General features: G+C 35.8%; 1 protein-coding gene across 3 annotated transcripts in view; it reads left to right on the top strand.

The window, feature by feature from the left end:
• The window catches only part of wwp2 (WW domain containing E3 ubiquitin protein ligase 2), a 204,497-nt gene extending 190,494 nt beyond the window's left edge, over positions 1–14,003 (top strand). For all 3 annotated transcript variants that reach the window (XM_043706703.1, XM_043706702.1, XM_043706701.1), the window contains exons 20-24: positions 429–549; positions 5,517–5,621; positions 8,467–8,563; positions 9,524–9,596; positions 12,192–14,003. In XM_043706703.1, coding sequence (XP_043562638.1) covers positions 429–549; positions 5,517–5,621; positions 8,467–8,563; positions 9,524–9,596; positions 12,192–12,291 — 496 coding nt within the window. In that variant the 3' untranslated portion in view covers positions 12,292–14,003. The remainder of the gene's footprint in view (positions 1–428; positions 550–5,516; positions 5,622–8,466; positions 8,564–9,523; positions 9,597–12,191) is intronic.
• The last annotated feature ends 910 nt before the right edge of the window (positions 14,004–14,913 follow it).

The following is a 14,913-nucleotide window of genomic DNA, read 5'->3' as shown; positions in this document are numbered from 1 at the left end:
TGTTGAGGATTGTCTCAGCTGCTGTCGTGGAATTTAGTACATCTGTCAAATTTGAGCAGAGTTTTCAGAGCATGGTGTTAGTTGTGAATTAGCTGAAGCCTTTAATAAAAAGATTATTTTAGCTTTGTAATTACAGAGCTTTATTCAGGCAGGGAAGTTTCAATTTTTTTTAATGGTTGTGCATTAGACAGTAAATACCATATCTCTGGTCTGCAGGGCTATTTTTTATTGTCCAAGGTTGACTAAAGAATTCCTGACAAATTGCAAAATGAGTGAGTCAGCTTCTAATTTTATGAAGTAAACATGGAACATTTAAACCATTGCCTCAAAAACCTGTCTATTGTCAGCATTTACAAAGATACATCAGTCTTAATCACTTTTAAATATTCGCAACAATGTACATTCAATTATTATTTTTTTAACTGTAGGCTGCTGACAGACTGGAGATTCACTCGTGGAGTTGAGGAACAAACCAAGGCTTTCTTAGATGGGTTTAATGAAGTGGTACCATTAGAATGGCTGCGATATTTTGATGAAAAAGAACTAGAGGTAAGAAACCTGTTTTGAAGTCTCTTTTGTGACTAACTACTTACACAGTATGATGCAAGGTGTGCACAATGAAAAATAGCTGGAAAACTGGTTGATTCCATCTCTCAGGCAAATTGATTAGGATGGAAATATTTTAAATTACTCTGGTGAAGAGATGTTCCAGAAACCCCTCAAAAACCTGTACGCTGATGCATATTAAAATCAGTGACAATTCTACATAGTTTTAAATGAAAACAGCTTAACTTTAGTTTCTTTCATTTCCCTAGAGTCATAGAGTCATACATCATGGAAACAGAACCTTCATCCAACTACCTATTTGGAGGGAAGGTTGCTGTTAGGATTATTACCTGTTGGTTAGACTGGTCAGGGTCAAGATCAGTTGTGTCCTTGAACAAGTAAAAGGTATAATATTTTCTTTATCCCATTGAAAGAAATGGTAGGAAAGGAAAACATAATGATGTGAGTCAGCCACTGTACTGTGGAAAAGCTGAAGGTTCCAAATAGAAATTTAGGTATGAATGTTGATAAATGGGAGTGAAATCATCCACTAAAAAATCTTAGTTGACTGGTCAATGGAGAAGATTACTTTGCTGTAATAATAGAAAAAAGAATGAGGGTGAACCGTTGAGCACAAAGGAAAATGGAGCAATTTCATTACCAACTGTCATACTTGTGGAATGTCATATAATGGCAGAGCATGTAGATGATGTTGGTGCCAGACTTCACAGAAATGTCCGAGATGATGGATGAATCATCTAAGTCATCCTAGAAATGTATAATATGTGAATAAAGTAATCAGTAGAATAACTATTTAAAAACATTTAAACACAGGTCATTAACAAGTCCGCATTCTTTGGGATCAACCAAATGGATGGGAATGATGTAGTTCCTATCAACCTGTTTTGGAGCTAGGGGAAGGCTAATCAAGCATGTCTTCTGATGCAGTATGGGTAGCTATCATCTCCGAATCCCAGGAGTTTTCCTATGGATGTTTTATCTCCACCAAGAATTATAATTACATAGTTATGATTACATAACATTTAATATGTTATAATTATATAACATTTACAAACAGTAAGGTTGAACAAACTGAAAGATTTGTGTTTGTATTGATGGGGCCAGATGATCTTTCCTTGCCATTTCATTTGGATTAAACTAGAACTTTAAAATGATGGATAGCTTGAAAGTTGGTAGCAGCTTTCATAACTTTAGAAAGAACTGATGTCAGGATAATCAGTTTGAAGGGTAAAGAAGAACACATTTTTTGAAGTTAAACTTTCAATCTTTGGTTTCACCTTCTCAATGAAATTCACTTCCTCCTTATCTTTCACTTGAATACTATATGCATGTATCGTCATATCTTAATTAAGTTCAGCTTGGAATCTTTAACATTGGAATAGTTGCTTTTTAAAATGTAGCGTAGCATTTCTATGCTATAAACACACAAAACACAAAAGATTGATATCTTGAATTGTTTCTTGATTGTATTTTGATTTAAAGTACATTCTTTCAAAATAAAGGCAAATTGCTGGACATAGGAATTCTTTACTTCTTGGCCAATTTTGTTTTTTTTCTCCATCGAATACAATAATAGAAGAGCTTATTTAACCTGTCATTAAGTAGTGTACTTGTAAAATAAACAGCTCACGACATAAAAATGGCCTATTTGCTTCATTTTGTACCTTTTTATTACAAATTCCCATTCTTCACTATGAAATGAATGATGGTAATGCTGGACAAGTCAGATCCCAGTGACTTTGCTTGGTAGATTAAAAAAAATTGAATTTTAATGAGCCAGATTCTTTTGGATAAATTTGCAGTTGTTTATAGTCATGGTTAGCATTTTCTCTAAATTTTTTTTCTCTGCATGGACCTTTGAAATCTATGTGTAGTAGTAACCTCCAGAACCAGAAGTCAATGTCATGATCAGCATTAGAGTGCCGATCACCCTGCACAGAATCTTGGAACAGCTGCACACACACGCAGCCATGTAGCTTAGACATATGTTGGTGGTGGTTAGTCACTGAAAGTTATTCACAGAAGGCTGGATATGTGTGACAGTTTAGAAAGGTCTTAATTAAACAGCAAATCAAAATTTCAACCTGTTTCCTAGTAATATGCTTTAGATATGCTCAAATCCCAGAGAAATATCCTTTTGCTTCTAGGATAGCTAAACAGTTTTATGACTTCTTTCCAACTTTACTTGCCTTGACTTCCTTTAAATTCTGTCAACTTGAAAATCTCTATACAAACTCTGTCAGCTTGGAGACTCTACAAAACAAAACTCTACTTCCAGGGTGAACTAAACACCTGATTCTTCTGAACAGAGGTTGAGTGGAGGAGATTACTGCGAGCAGTATGAATGAGTGGAGCCATCACCAAAACCAAAACAAAACAACAGGAAATTACTGAAATAAACACATTTTAAAAGTTAATTAAAATTCCATGAAAAAAACATTAGCTGTTGTGCTTCAACCTCTTTTTCTTTTTCTTTTTTGGAATCTTATAGTTTCTGGAAATTGGTTCATACCACACTGTAGGGTTGGATTGGAGTCATTTTAATGAACCAGAATACTTTCAGGGTGGGAGATTGTTGGTGAAATAGTAAAGAAATTCAGACATACTTTTATTAGACATTGAACACTTTATTTTTTGCACCCAAATTTTCTTATTCTTTTATGCAGTTTTTTTTAAACACCCAACATGTCTCCTGTGTCTCTGGAACAGAAAATTGTTCATTTCAAACAAATAGCAGGGTTTCTGTGAGTTCTTAGTATTTGTCCCTCTGTGTCTGTTATCTTGATTTTCAAAGATATGACGTGTTCAGTACTCTTAAATGGTAATACCAACATTTACCACTTCTAACCTTGCCCTTTTTGCATTTTCCTCAAACCTCTGATTTAACTTAATCCCTCCTTCTGTCTTTTAAGATTTACCCTAATTTAACTTTGAACTCTCTGTTCCATTTACTGCAGGTACAACATTCATCCAAATCTCATCGTATTTGTCCACTTCTAAATAATAATCATTTTTCTACTTCTTTTTACATTGTGTTCCATGGACACTTTTCCATAGCAACCTCTGTTAAATCCATAGGGTATACATTTCAACAGAGCTGTTTCTAATAATATACTGCAATGTATTCAGTTGCTGTATTCTTGACTTTTGGGAATTTTGTTCTTAACTTCTATCCCTTCCTCAAGTGTAACTTCAAAGTGTTTTACTCATCAGTCAGGGTATTTTTACCTGTTTTGAAATCCATTATTTCCTCTACTTGTGACCAGTGAGCCTTACTTCAGTTGTTGGTAAAGTGTTGGAAAAGGTTATAAGAGATAGGATTTATAATCATCTAGAAAAGAATAATTTGATTAGGGATAGTCAGCACGGTTTTGTGAAGGGTAGGTCGCACCTCACAAACCTTATTGAGTTCTTTGAGAAGGTGATCAAACAGGTAGATGAGAGTAAACCGGTTGATGTGGTGACTATGGATTTCAACAAGGTGTTCGATAAGGTTCCCCACAGTTAGCTATTGTAAAAATGCGGAGGAATGGGATTGTGGGAGATATTGCAGTTTGGATCATTAATTGGCTTGCTGAAAGAAGACAGAGGATGGTGGTTGATGGAAAATGTTCATCCTGTAGTCCAGTTATTAGTGGTGTACCGCAAGGGTCGATGTTGGGTCCACTGCTGTTCTTCATTTTTATAAAAGACCTGGATGAGGGCGTAGAAGGGTGGGTTAGTAAATTTGCAGACGACACTAACGACGGTGGAGTTATGGATAGTGACGAAGGATGTTGTAGGTTACAGAGCGACATAGATAAGCTGCCGAGCTGGGCTGAGAGGTGGCAAAGGGAGTTTAATGTGGACAAATGTGAGGTGATTCACTTTGGTTGGAGTAACCAGAATGCAAAGTACTGGGCTAATGGTAAGATTCTTGGTAGTGTAGATGAGCAGAGAGATCTCGGTGTCCAGGTACACAGATCCTTGAAAATTGCCACCCAGGTTGATAGGGTTGTTCAGAAGGCATACAGTGTTTTAGCTTTTATTAATAGAGGGATCGAGTTCCAGAACCATGAGGTTATGCTGCAGCTGTACAAAACTCTAGTGCGGCCGCATTTGGAGTATTGTGTATAGTTCTGGTCACCGCATTATAAGAAGGATGTGGAAGCTTTGGAAAGGGTGCAGAGGAGATTTACTAGGGTGTTGCCTGGTATGGAGAGAAGATCTTAGGAGGAAAGGCTGAGGGACTTGAGGCTGTTTTTGTTGGAGAGAAGAAGGTTGAGAGATGACTTAATAGAGACATAAAAGATAATCAGAGGGTTAAATGGGGGTGGACAGGGAGAGCCTTTTTCCAAGTATAGTGACTGCGAGCACGAGGGGGCATAGCTTTAAATTGAGGGGTGATAGATATAGGACAGATGTCAGAGGTAGTTTCTTTCCTCAGAGAGTAGTAAGGGTATGGAATGCTTTGCCTAGTAGATTCGCCAACTTTAGGTACATTTAAGTCGTCATTGGACAAGCATATGGTCGTACATGGAATAGTGTAGGTTAGATGGGCTTCAGATTGGTATGACAGATCGGCGCAACACCGAGGGCCGAAGGGCCTGTACTGCGCTGTAATGTTCTACGTTCTATGTGCTTTTCCCAAACTACATGGTAATAGTTTGCTATTTTGTTTTTGAGTTACCAGCTCTTTATTACCCTTTCATTCTTGTGTGACCTCTTGCCCTGAAACATATATAAATATTTAGTTGTGTTCACTTTTATATCTGTGTAAATATGAACATTTAAAACAAAATTATTTGTCATTCTGAGCTAAATAACAGCTACAGAAAGGATTAAGCATTAAAAACCTACATAATTTCAAGTGTCACAATTTTGGTCGACTTTGTAATTCAAAGAATACTTTTGCTTACATTGAGTTTAGCAAGAGATGGCAATTAAATAAAGTTATAATTTATTTCCAGTTAATGCTTTGTGGAATGCAAGACATTGACCTATCTGATTGGCAGAAAAATACCATCTATCGCCATTACACAAAGAACAGCAAACAAATCCAATGGTTCTGGCAGGTGGGTAACAGTTAATTCAATTACAAAATGAGGCAGCGCAGGACTGAGGATATAATTTGTGTTGCTGAAGTTAGTTTATAGCAGCTGCCTATAGTCTGCTTTGAAATGACTTCTATTGCAAAACCACAATTTAATTGTCTAATTCTTGCTGAATTAGCTACCGCATTTATCGCACTGGAGCTGGGTTGAAAGCTGATTCGTAATACTAGCAATAGCTTGGTTGGGCAGTACTTTGCAACTAACTATAAATAGTAAAATATTTAATTCTGAAAATTTTGAGTTTATGCCATTATTCTGTTCCTTTTTCTGAGCATCTTATGTTCTGTTAAATTATAATAGTCAGTTGTTAAATATACATTTAATAGTTTTAAAATCAGTAAATTATGAATGAAATATTTCTTCTCTTTACTGTGTATAATATTTAACTTCTTACAAAGTCAGAAGTCACACACGCCAGGTTAGAGTCCAATAGGTTTATTTGAAATCACAAGCTTTTGGAGTGCTGCTCCTTTGTCAGGTGACTTCACCCAATGAAGGAGCAGTGCTCCAAAAGCTTATGATTTCAAATAAACCTGTTGGACTATAACCTGGTGTCGTGTGACTTCTGACTTTGCCAACCCAGCCTAACACTGGCACCTCCACATCATACCTTACAAAGAACATATTTACCATTTAATTGTCAATACCACAAAATGAAATCTGCCTTCAGCACGATGTAGACATGATGGCCTGAATCTCCCATGAGCAACAATCACTATCAAATTGTGGCTTTTGTTGAATTTAAACTGCCACGTCTGTAATTGCTGGGCCTACCTTTCCAACATTTTTGAGGAAACACGTAATGTTTGTAATTCCCCAGGTTTCCAGCACCATGTTCATAGCCAGTGCTTCTGCAGTTTCCACTCTTGTTTCTATCAATTTCCATTCTCAATTCCTTCAATTTCCACTCTCACTTACTTCAATACCTTTGGATGCTGAAGTCCATCAAGTACAGGTTCCTTATCAAATATAAGTATGAACAGCTTATCCAATACTACCTCCTTTTCAATTTTAAACCTTCCAAAGACCAGGTTTTCTCATCTGTCACCACAGCTTGAGCAGTGTCTGCCTCATAGGTAAAGAATAGATGCTAAGTATTAATTCAACACCTCAGCCATTCCTCTTGCCTCTATGTATAAATCCCCTTTTTGCTCCCCAATCTGTCCCATTTGCTTTTACTGCTGCTGTGTTAGAGAAGACTTTGATTTCTTTTCATGTTCGCTGGCAAGTCTTTTTTTTTTCAAAATCTCTCTTTACATGTTTTATATGCTTTTCCACCACACTTCTGAACCTTCGGTATTCAACTTAGTTTTCAATTGTATTTACTACTTGACACCTGACATTAGCACACTTATTTTACTTTCTATCTTATCTTCTTCCCTATCCAGGGAACTCTGGATTTGTTTGTGCTACATTTACCTTTTGAGGGCATATACCTTGACTGTGTTAAAACCATCTCCTAATTTCAGAGAGCCAATTATTCAGCTGTTGCTTTCTCTGCTACCCTTTGGTTCCAGTCTGTCCTGCTCAGCTCTGTTAAGAGCCCCAGTAAAATTAGCTGTCCGCCAGTTGATCATTCTTACTCTGGATTGACCAATATCATTTTTTACTGTCATCCTAAACAATGGTCACTGTCCCCTATATGTTCTGTCACCCAGCAAATCATCTACTCAGCCCATCTCATTCCCAAGAATCAGGTCCAGCAATGCCTTCTTTCTTGTTTGAGTGGATGCATTGCTGTAAGAAATTCTCCTGAACACAACCCAGGTATGCTTCCCTCCCTGCTCCTAATGCTACCACTATATCATTTGATATGTGGATAATTAGTCCTGCACTATAACTACTGTGATGTGTTGCACCTCTCCGTAATTTCCTTGTGGGTTAGTTCCCCTACATCCTTCCCACCAGCTAATGGTGTGTATGTTGTACCAAGCAATGTAGTTGTACTCCTATTCCTTAGTTCCAGCAAATTGATACAAAAGCAAATGCTACATTTTTTTAAATGGAATATGGGTGTCTGGATATTTGTTGCACATTCCTAATTGCTTATTGAATTGAGTAGTCATTTCTGATAGCAATTAAGGGTTAACCAAGTTGTGAGAGTCTGGAGTCATGTGTCGGCCAGACCAGGTAAGGATGGTAGGCTTCCTTCCCTAAAGGACATTAGTGAATACAATTGGTTTTTACAACAATCATCAACAGTTACATGACCACCATTCCTGAGAGTGGATTTCAATTTCAGCTTTATTAATTAAATTTAAATTCCATCAACTGTTATGGTAGGAATTAAAAGCATGTCCCCAGAGTATTAACCTTGGCCTCTGGATTACAGCTCCAGTGTAAGTGCCACCGCACCACATCTCCCCTTTAGTGGCCAGTGAATCAAAGTTAGTATTTCAGGTCAATGGTCTTTCTGCAGAAGCTGACCTGAGTCCCATTTTACTACCGTAAGTCATAACATACAAAATGCGAATTGAACTTGGAAATTTTCTGCTCCATCTGGCTTAGAATTATGTTGGGCAGTATTTTCAGTCAATGAGGCTTTGGAGCAGTCCATTATTGTGAGGGTTTTGTTTCATAATTTCATGATGCTTTAACTAATGGAATTGCAATGTCCTAACTTGATATTAACATTTAAGTGCTGGAAAATGGGATTAGAATAGTTAAGTGCTTGTTTTTGACTGATGCAGACTCAGTGGACCAAAGAGCCTTTTTCTGTCTTGTGGACTGTTATGACTCTATAACACAGAATATTTGGCGACTATGTCTTTAGTTACTTTGTGCCTTTTACATATTCTCTTATTAGGTTGTAAAAGAAATGGACAACGAGAAGCAGATCAGATTATTGCAGTTTGTCACGGGCACATGTCGTTTGCCAGTTGGAGGCTTTACAGAATTAATCGGTAAGAAGTTTTGTTCCAAGGTTTTAGGACACTTCAGTTCAGTTTTTGCAGCTTTGCTTTACACTAAGAACACTTTTTTAAATGGAGTTTTTTTTATCAAAGCCCTTGATTAGCATTCTAAGCTATTCTGACTTTCAATTTAAATGTTTTTTGACAGTAAGACATTGAATACTCTGTCTTCATCTGATCTCTGGACTACTAAAAATGCCTACTGAACGATGCATGTTGATGACTGTGGTAAAGTGTTCCCAACGCCATTCATTGTTCATGCCCTCTACTATTCATTCACTGTAGAAAGTAACTGTCCTCTTCTCGAAACAGAATTGACATCAATGAGAATGAGAATTAGAACTTGGCACACTGGGATATGGAGGAACAATAATTCCTTCTGCCATTTTGTATGCTGGTGATCCCCAAGTCCACACCGATCCTCCGAAGAGCCACCCACTCAGACTCATTCCCCTACATTTACCCCTTCACCTAATACTATGGGCAATTTAGCATGGCGAACTCACCTAACCTGCACATTTTTGGACTGTGGGAGGAAACCGGAGCACCCAGAGGAAACCCACGCAGACACGGGGAGAATGTGCAAACTCCACACAGACAGTTGCCTGCGGCGGGAATTGAACCCGGGTCTTTGGCGCTGTGAGGCAGCAGTGCTAACCACTGTGCCACCGTGCCACCCACTAAGTTCTTTTAATACTAACTTAGGATCTTTTGAAATTTTAAGTATATTTGAAGTTGACTTTCCACTGTGTAGCTCAGCTTTTAATTAAGCTTCTCACCAATATTGGGTTCCATTTTTGCATAGCTTAAGATATTCAGATTTTGAATCTTTGAACATAATACATAAAATTTAGCAAGAGTTAGTTAATAATTGAACAGCAGGGACGAATCCCTGATATTTAAATGTTGAACCGCAATATTTTATTCATAGAATGTGCACTTTATTTACAGGAAGCAATGGGCCACAGAAATTCTGCATTGACAAGGTTGGAAAGGATTCTTGGCTTCCAAGAAGTCATACTTGGTAAGTAACAATGAATTAACCTGTTCATGAAAAAAAAATTGATTTTTTTAGCCCTTGATCAGTCAAATGTAATTAAGAAATACTGTAATTTATATGTGAACAGTGGTTTATTATTGGTATTGTATTAACCTGATACTGTTTCTAACAATTGCGTAAAGAAGGTGAATCCAATTTGACATGTATGACTGCATCCCTCAATATTAATATTGCAATGTAATATTAGTAAATAAATTATTACTACTTGTCTCAACATCCCTTCACGTAATAAATAAAATTAGTAATTGTCTTGCCTTACAACTGCCCAAGTAATGAAACAACATGAAATGGAATAAAGGCTGGATGAAGACTTTCTATTTGGATTCAGCTTGGCATTGATTGTGTGGTAAATTATGCATGTTAACAACTTCTATCCTTAAACCTAGAAAATGTCCCAATGCACTTCACAGAACTGTAATCAGTCAAAGATGTACGCCAATTCAAAGAGGATATATTAAGGCAGGTGACTAGAAATTTGATCAAAGAAGTAGATTTTGAGGAGAAAAAGGGTCAGGCAGATAGTTTCTGGGCTTAGAGGATATACAAGTTGCCTGAGATGGAAAAGCACAGATACTCCAGGTTTGCAAGGGTGTGAGTTTGCAGACACTGGAAGAGTGATGAGTGAATGGAACTTGGTGTGAGCTAGGGTACAGGTCGCATAGTTGTGGATGAGCTGGATTTCATGGAGATTTGAGTACCAGATACTAACGAGGAGAGCACCTAAATAGTCACATCTGGAGGTGGTAAAGGCAAGAATGAGGGTTTTGGATGAAGAAGCAGGGGTGGAAAGTAGGCTGTCTTTCTGTTGAAGAAGATCTGGAGTGTAAAACTCAGCTGAGTGAACCAAAACTGTGAACTGCAGGGAATGGCAACACTGATTTGCTATTCCCTAGTTCAGGCACTTGATGGCCTGTTTTCATACATTTGCCATTGCTTTACTGGTAACTAACCAACCACAGAGTTTGGATTTTAAAACATCAAATGTTCTATAAGTTCCATTGTTCTGGGATATTTAAATCAAATGCAGATGTTTGTACTAATACAGCTGAGATGTAGTTTCTCTAATGTCAGGCAAATTTGTCATAGTTCACATTTAACTCACCTTTGCATACAATTGTGAGAAAGTGAAGACTGCAGATCCTGGAGATCAGAGTCGAGAGTGTGGTGCTGGAAAAGCACAGCAGGTCAGGCAGCATCGAAGGAGGAGAATTGACATTTCGGGCATGAGCCCTCTTCAGGCAGCATCCTGAAATGTCGATTCTCCTGCTCCTCGGATGCTGCCTGACCTGCTGTGCTTTTCCAGCACCACACTCCCGACTTTGTGTAAAATTGGTTTGCTCTGGTGTACAATTTACCATGGCAATTTATTCTGTCATCAAGAGATGTATAACCACTGGGAATGGAATTTCTTCACAGTGATCATTGGCATGTTCTCAAAGTCTGATCCCAAGGCAAACAATTCATCTTTAATGAAAGATGACTAAAATGTGATAATTTTTATCATATAAATTACCTCAACAAAAGTTGAGTCTATAGTACTATTGTAATAGTTTTGTAGCTTCAGCAGTTGCCCCATTCCACTGCCTTTTTAAATAATTGATATTTTAAATGGTATTGCTCCATCCAAATGTTCTACATGTTTTTATTAATCACTTTAGGGGCAGCACATTCAAAGGATACTTTTTCCTGAGCCATGGAGTTCTGCAAGTTTTCAATTATTCAATGTTACTCTAAAGGATGTTAATGTTGACTTATCATACTGGCACTTAAAATACAATAGTAATACCAATAAATTAATTCTAATTGTTTCATCATCTGTTTCCCTTATTATTCTTACCTAATGTCTCCCTACTAGAAATAACTAAAAAAAGCTATTGCCATTTCTTTTTCATCCAGCTGTTAATATTTTGGAATTGGAAACAACTTTAATAAATCTGTGTTTGCATAGGATAAAAATGAGTTGAAAGATAGTGAATGTTCTGAAGGTAAAAATGCATCAGAAGCAAAAGAATTGTGATAAATATGTTTATCGCCCCACAACACAACATTTTCCAAATGTATAATGTCACCTGTGGTATACATATATGACCCCTCTTGAAATCTGTGTATTTTTCCCTTTTCCCTTTTCCCTTTTCTATTTTGTTATTCACAATATATCAGTGCAGAAAGTTCATTTTTTAATGATTCTGTAGTGTTTGACTATCTGAACTGAGCAATTTTCTTTTCATTTTCCTTTTGTCCACCGTCCTGTAATGTTAAATGCTTATTGCTACAATCAAATGCTGAAAACAGTTGCACTTACACTGTACCTGAATTTTGTCGCTCTGTTTACATCATGACAAACTTAGGACGTGCTGCACTATTTACTAAGACAGACTTTACACTGATTCAGTTCAGTTTTTGCTTGAGAAGGATTCAGTTTACAGGCAGATTGACATAGGGAATTAATTGTTTGAGAACAGACACCTTTTGTGAAAGAGGGATTTTTGAAATTATTTTTGAAAAATCAAGATATTAAAATATGGTTGGTGCATATGATTGTTGATTGGGTTTTTACAGCTTCAATCGCCTGGACCTTCCCCCTTACAAAAGTTATGATCAGCTAAAGGAAAAGCTACTGTATGCCATTGAAGAAACAGAAGGCTTTGGTCAAGAGTAATGGGTTATTTAAGTGTACTTACAGCAAGCTACAGAGAGAAGCCATCAAACAAAGCAATTTTGCTCAACTTTCAGAAGACTGTGCCTACCATGAAGAATTTATAACTTCATTTTGATTCTATATATTTGTTTTAAGTGGACTCCAGGGAACATTGCATCTTTTTCTGTTGAGGCTAGCATTCATTGGATTTTATGAAGAATAATGCACCTTTATTTGTCAAAATTTAAGTTGTACTTTTTTAATCGATTATATGTTTAAATGTCATAACTTCTTTGTGCTTAATCTGAAGTCTTTTTGATAATGTTGCAATAATCTTGTAATGGACAGTTTCCCTTCTAATTCAGATCAAGGAAACTGAGGTCAGTAATTGGATCAATTCAACAGTGTGTAAAGGGATCTTAAAGTCTCATTAATAAGGAAATGATGATTTGACTCCAGTTGTTTCAAGGTCACTGTAAAGTATTCTGATGATATACTACAATTACAATTATGATTTTTGTTTTAAAGATTGCAGCCAAGCTATAAATATTTTATTACAAGGATTGTGATAACTGTTCGGAAAAAACAAAGTGACATGTTTTAGTTTGCTTTAGCAATTATGGGTAAATCATGTTGACCATCAACGAACATTTCATTCTCTAATGGCTGCTTGAAAACTTGCTATTGTAATAGTTTTGTAGCTTCAGCAGCTGTCCCATTCCACTGCCTTTTAAAATAATTGGTATTTTAAATGGTATTGTGGTACCATATGTAGAATGAATAATCATTTTTATTTAAAATTCCATGACATAATCAATATACTACATTACTTTCATGTTCCAGAAGAAAATGTGAAATTTCGGACGGAAGTGAAGACAAAATCTTACCAAAAAAATCATATACTTGGAATAAAATTTTAATTTAATAGCTTTTCGAAATTAAACTTATTGGAAGCAGCAAATATAATTACTAAATGAGATTCTTGAGATCATTTTGAGATCGGAATTGTTCATTGCTGATGCCCTCAATGCTGCTTCCTCATTTCAATCCATGTGTATAACGTACTGGCTGTGGCATCAAAAGGTAAAACTCAGTAAACATTATGTCTAATTTTCCTAAATAGTATTTTATGAACATATTTAAAATTTCAGTCTGTCAAAGGTTTGTTTTGTTTTATCTTTTGCCGAGCACTAATATGTTGATAACTTTGCATCCTTTGGTCGAAAAATATTCAATATTTTACATAAATTACATCTATTGTACAATCAAGAATGCAGGACAAAATCCTGGAAACAAGATTTGTTTTTTCAAACTGGATAAAATATTGTGTATTAAAAACTGTATATTTGTCTTTCTGGAACAATAGCAAAAAAAATCAAAGATTTTATGGATATGTTGTAAGTAATAGCTCATGTATGTTGCAGAAGTGTGGTAAACGATTTGTGGTTTTCTAACAGCACAGAAATGAAACATGGTGCATAAGTCACTGTGCTGAACTGTAGCTAGATATTTACTGATTTTCAAGAGACAATGATTTTTGAAATGAATTGTTCATGACATTTCCCAGTTTTGAATTGGCTTGTGAATTATATTTGAATTTTCAGTTCCTATTGTATTTGTTGATTTTCCTCAAGTCCAGATGAATTGAACTCTGTTAAATAGCAGTCATTTTCAAAAATAAAATTAATTAATAGATTTAGAATATTGCCAAATAAAATCAAATTTTTCAGGAATAATTATAGTTGTGAATATTTAAAAATACAAGATTTTAATACATCCAAAAATTTTAAATTTATTCTGATATTGTGTTGGATTCATGCAAAGTATTCTGTGCAACAGCAGCATGCTTTTGTGCTGTAGAGTGAACATTTCTTGGTATAAACCTTTAAAAATATTTTAACAGAAATTCTTTGTCTATCAGTACCTTGTCCTATTTTTCTTCATTGCAGTCTTTTTCCTCACAATTAGCTTTAATCTATTCTTTCAGACAACTTCTAATTTTTTTTAATCATTGTTTTAACCTTCTTGAACAGGATGTTGCCATTTTTGAGTCCGGAATTAAACTATGTTCTGCAATCCCCATGATTAGAATTTGTTTGAAAGTGGTTTCCCCCCAACTCAACCTCAATATGACCTGTCAGTACTGTGTGGTGTGAGACATAGTAGCAGGTTGCTGTGTGGCATTGCTGCACTACAGATTGGTACAAATCAAGCTACTAGGTTGTAAAGACATTGGAAATAAAATTTGGTGGACATGAATCATTTTACCATATTAAATGTAAAAACATTTAAGTTTGATCACAGCCATATTATATATGTTTTTCAGAAGTTGTCTAAAATATTTTAAGTGATAACACAACAAAATATTAAGTGCAATTAGTCATGCTAAAAAGTCAAATATTACTTTTGAACATAGTTTATCAGACTTTTAAGACAAATTACTTTGTAACAACAGTTATCAGAATTTTTTTCTGATTTGTTTAAAAATCCATTCATGTTAAAACAAGAGTAAAAACCTGATTAGTATTGCTCAAAGTGTTAAAACTAGTGTGAGAAATCTTTAAAAATATTAATATAAAACATAAAATTTCTGAAATCTCAACACATTAAAAAAATCTTAATATCATTTGTTCGAACCCATTT

This window comes from Chiloscyllium plagiosum, chromosome 17, assembly GCF_004010195.1.
Source record: "Chiloscyllium plagiosum isolate BGI_BamShark_2017 chromosome 17, ASM401019v2, whole genome shotgun sequence".
NCBI lineage: Eukaryota > Metazoa > Chordata > Chondrichthyes > Orectolobiformes > Hemiscylliidae > Chiloscyllium > Chiloscyllium plagiosum.
The sequence above is the reverse complement of the archived record's forward strand: the minus strand, read 5'-3'. Positions and strand labels throughout refer to the sequence as shown.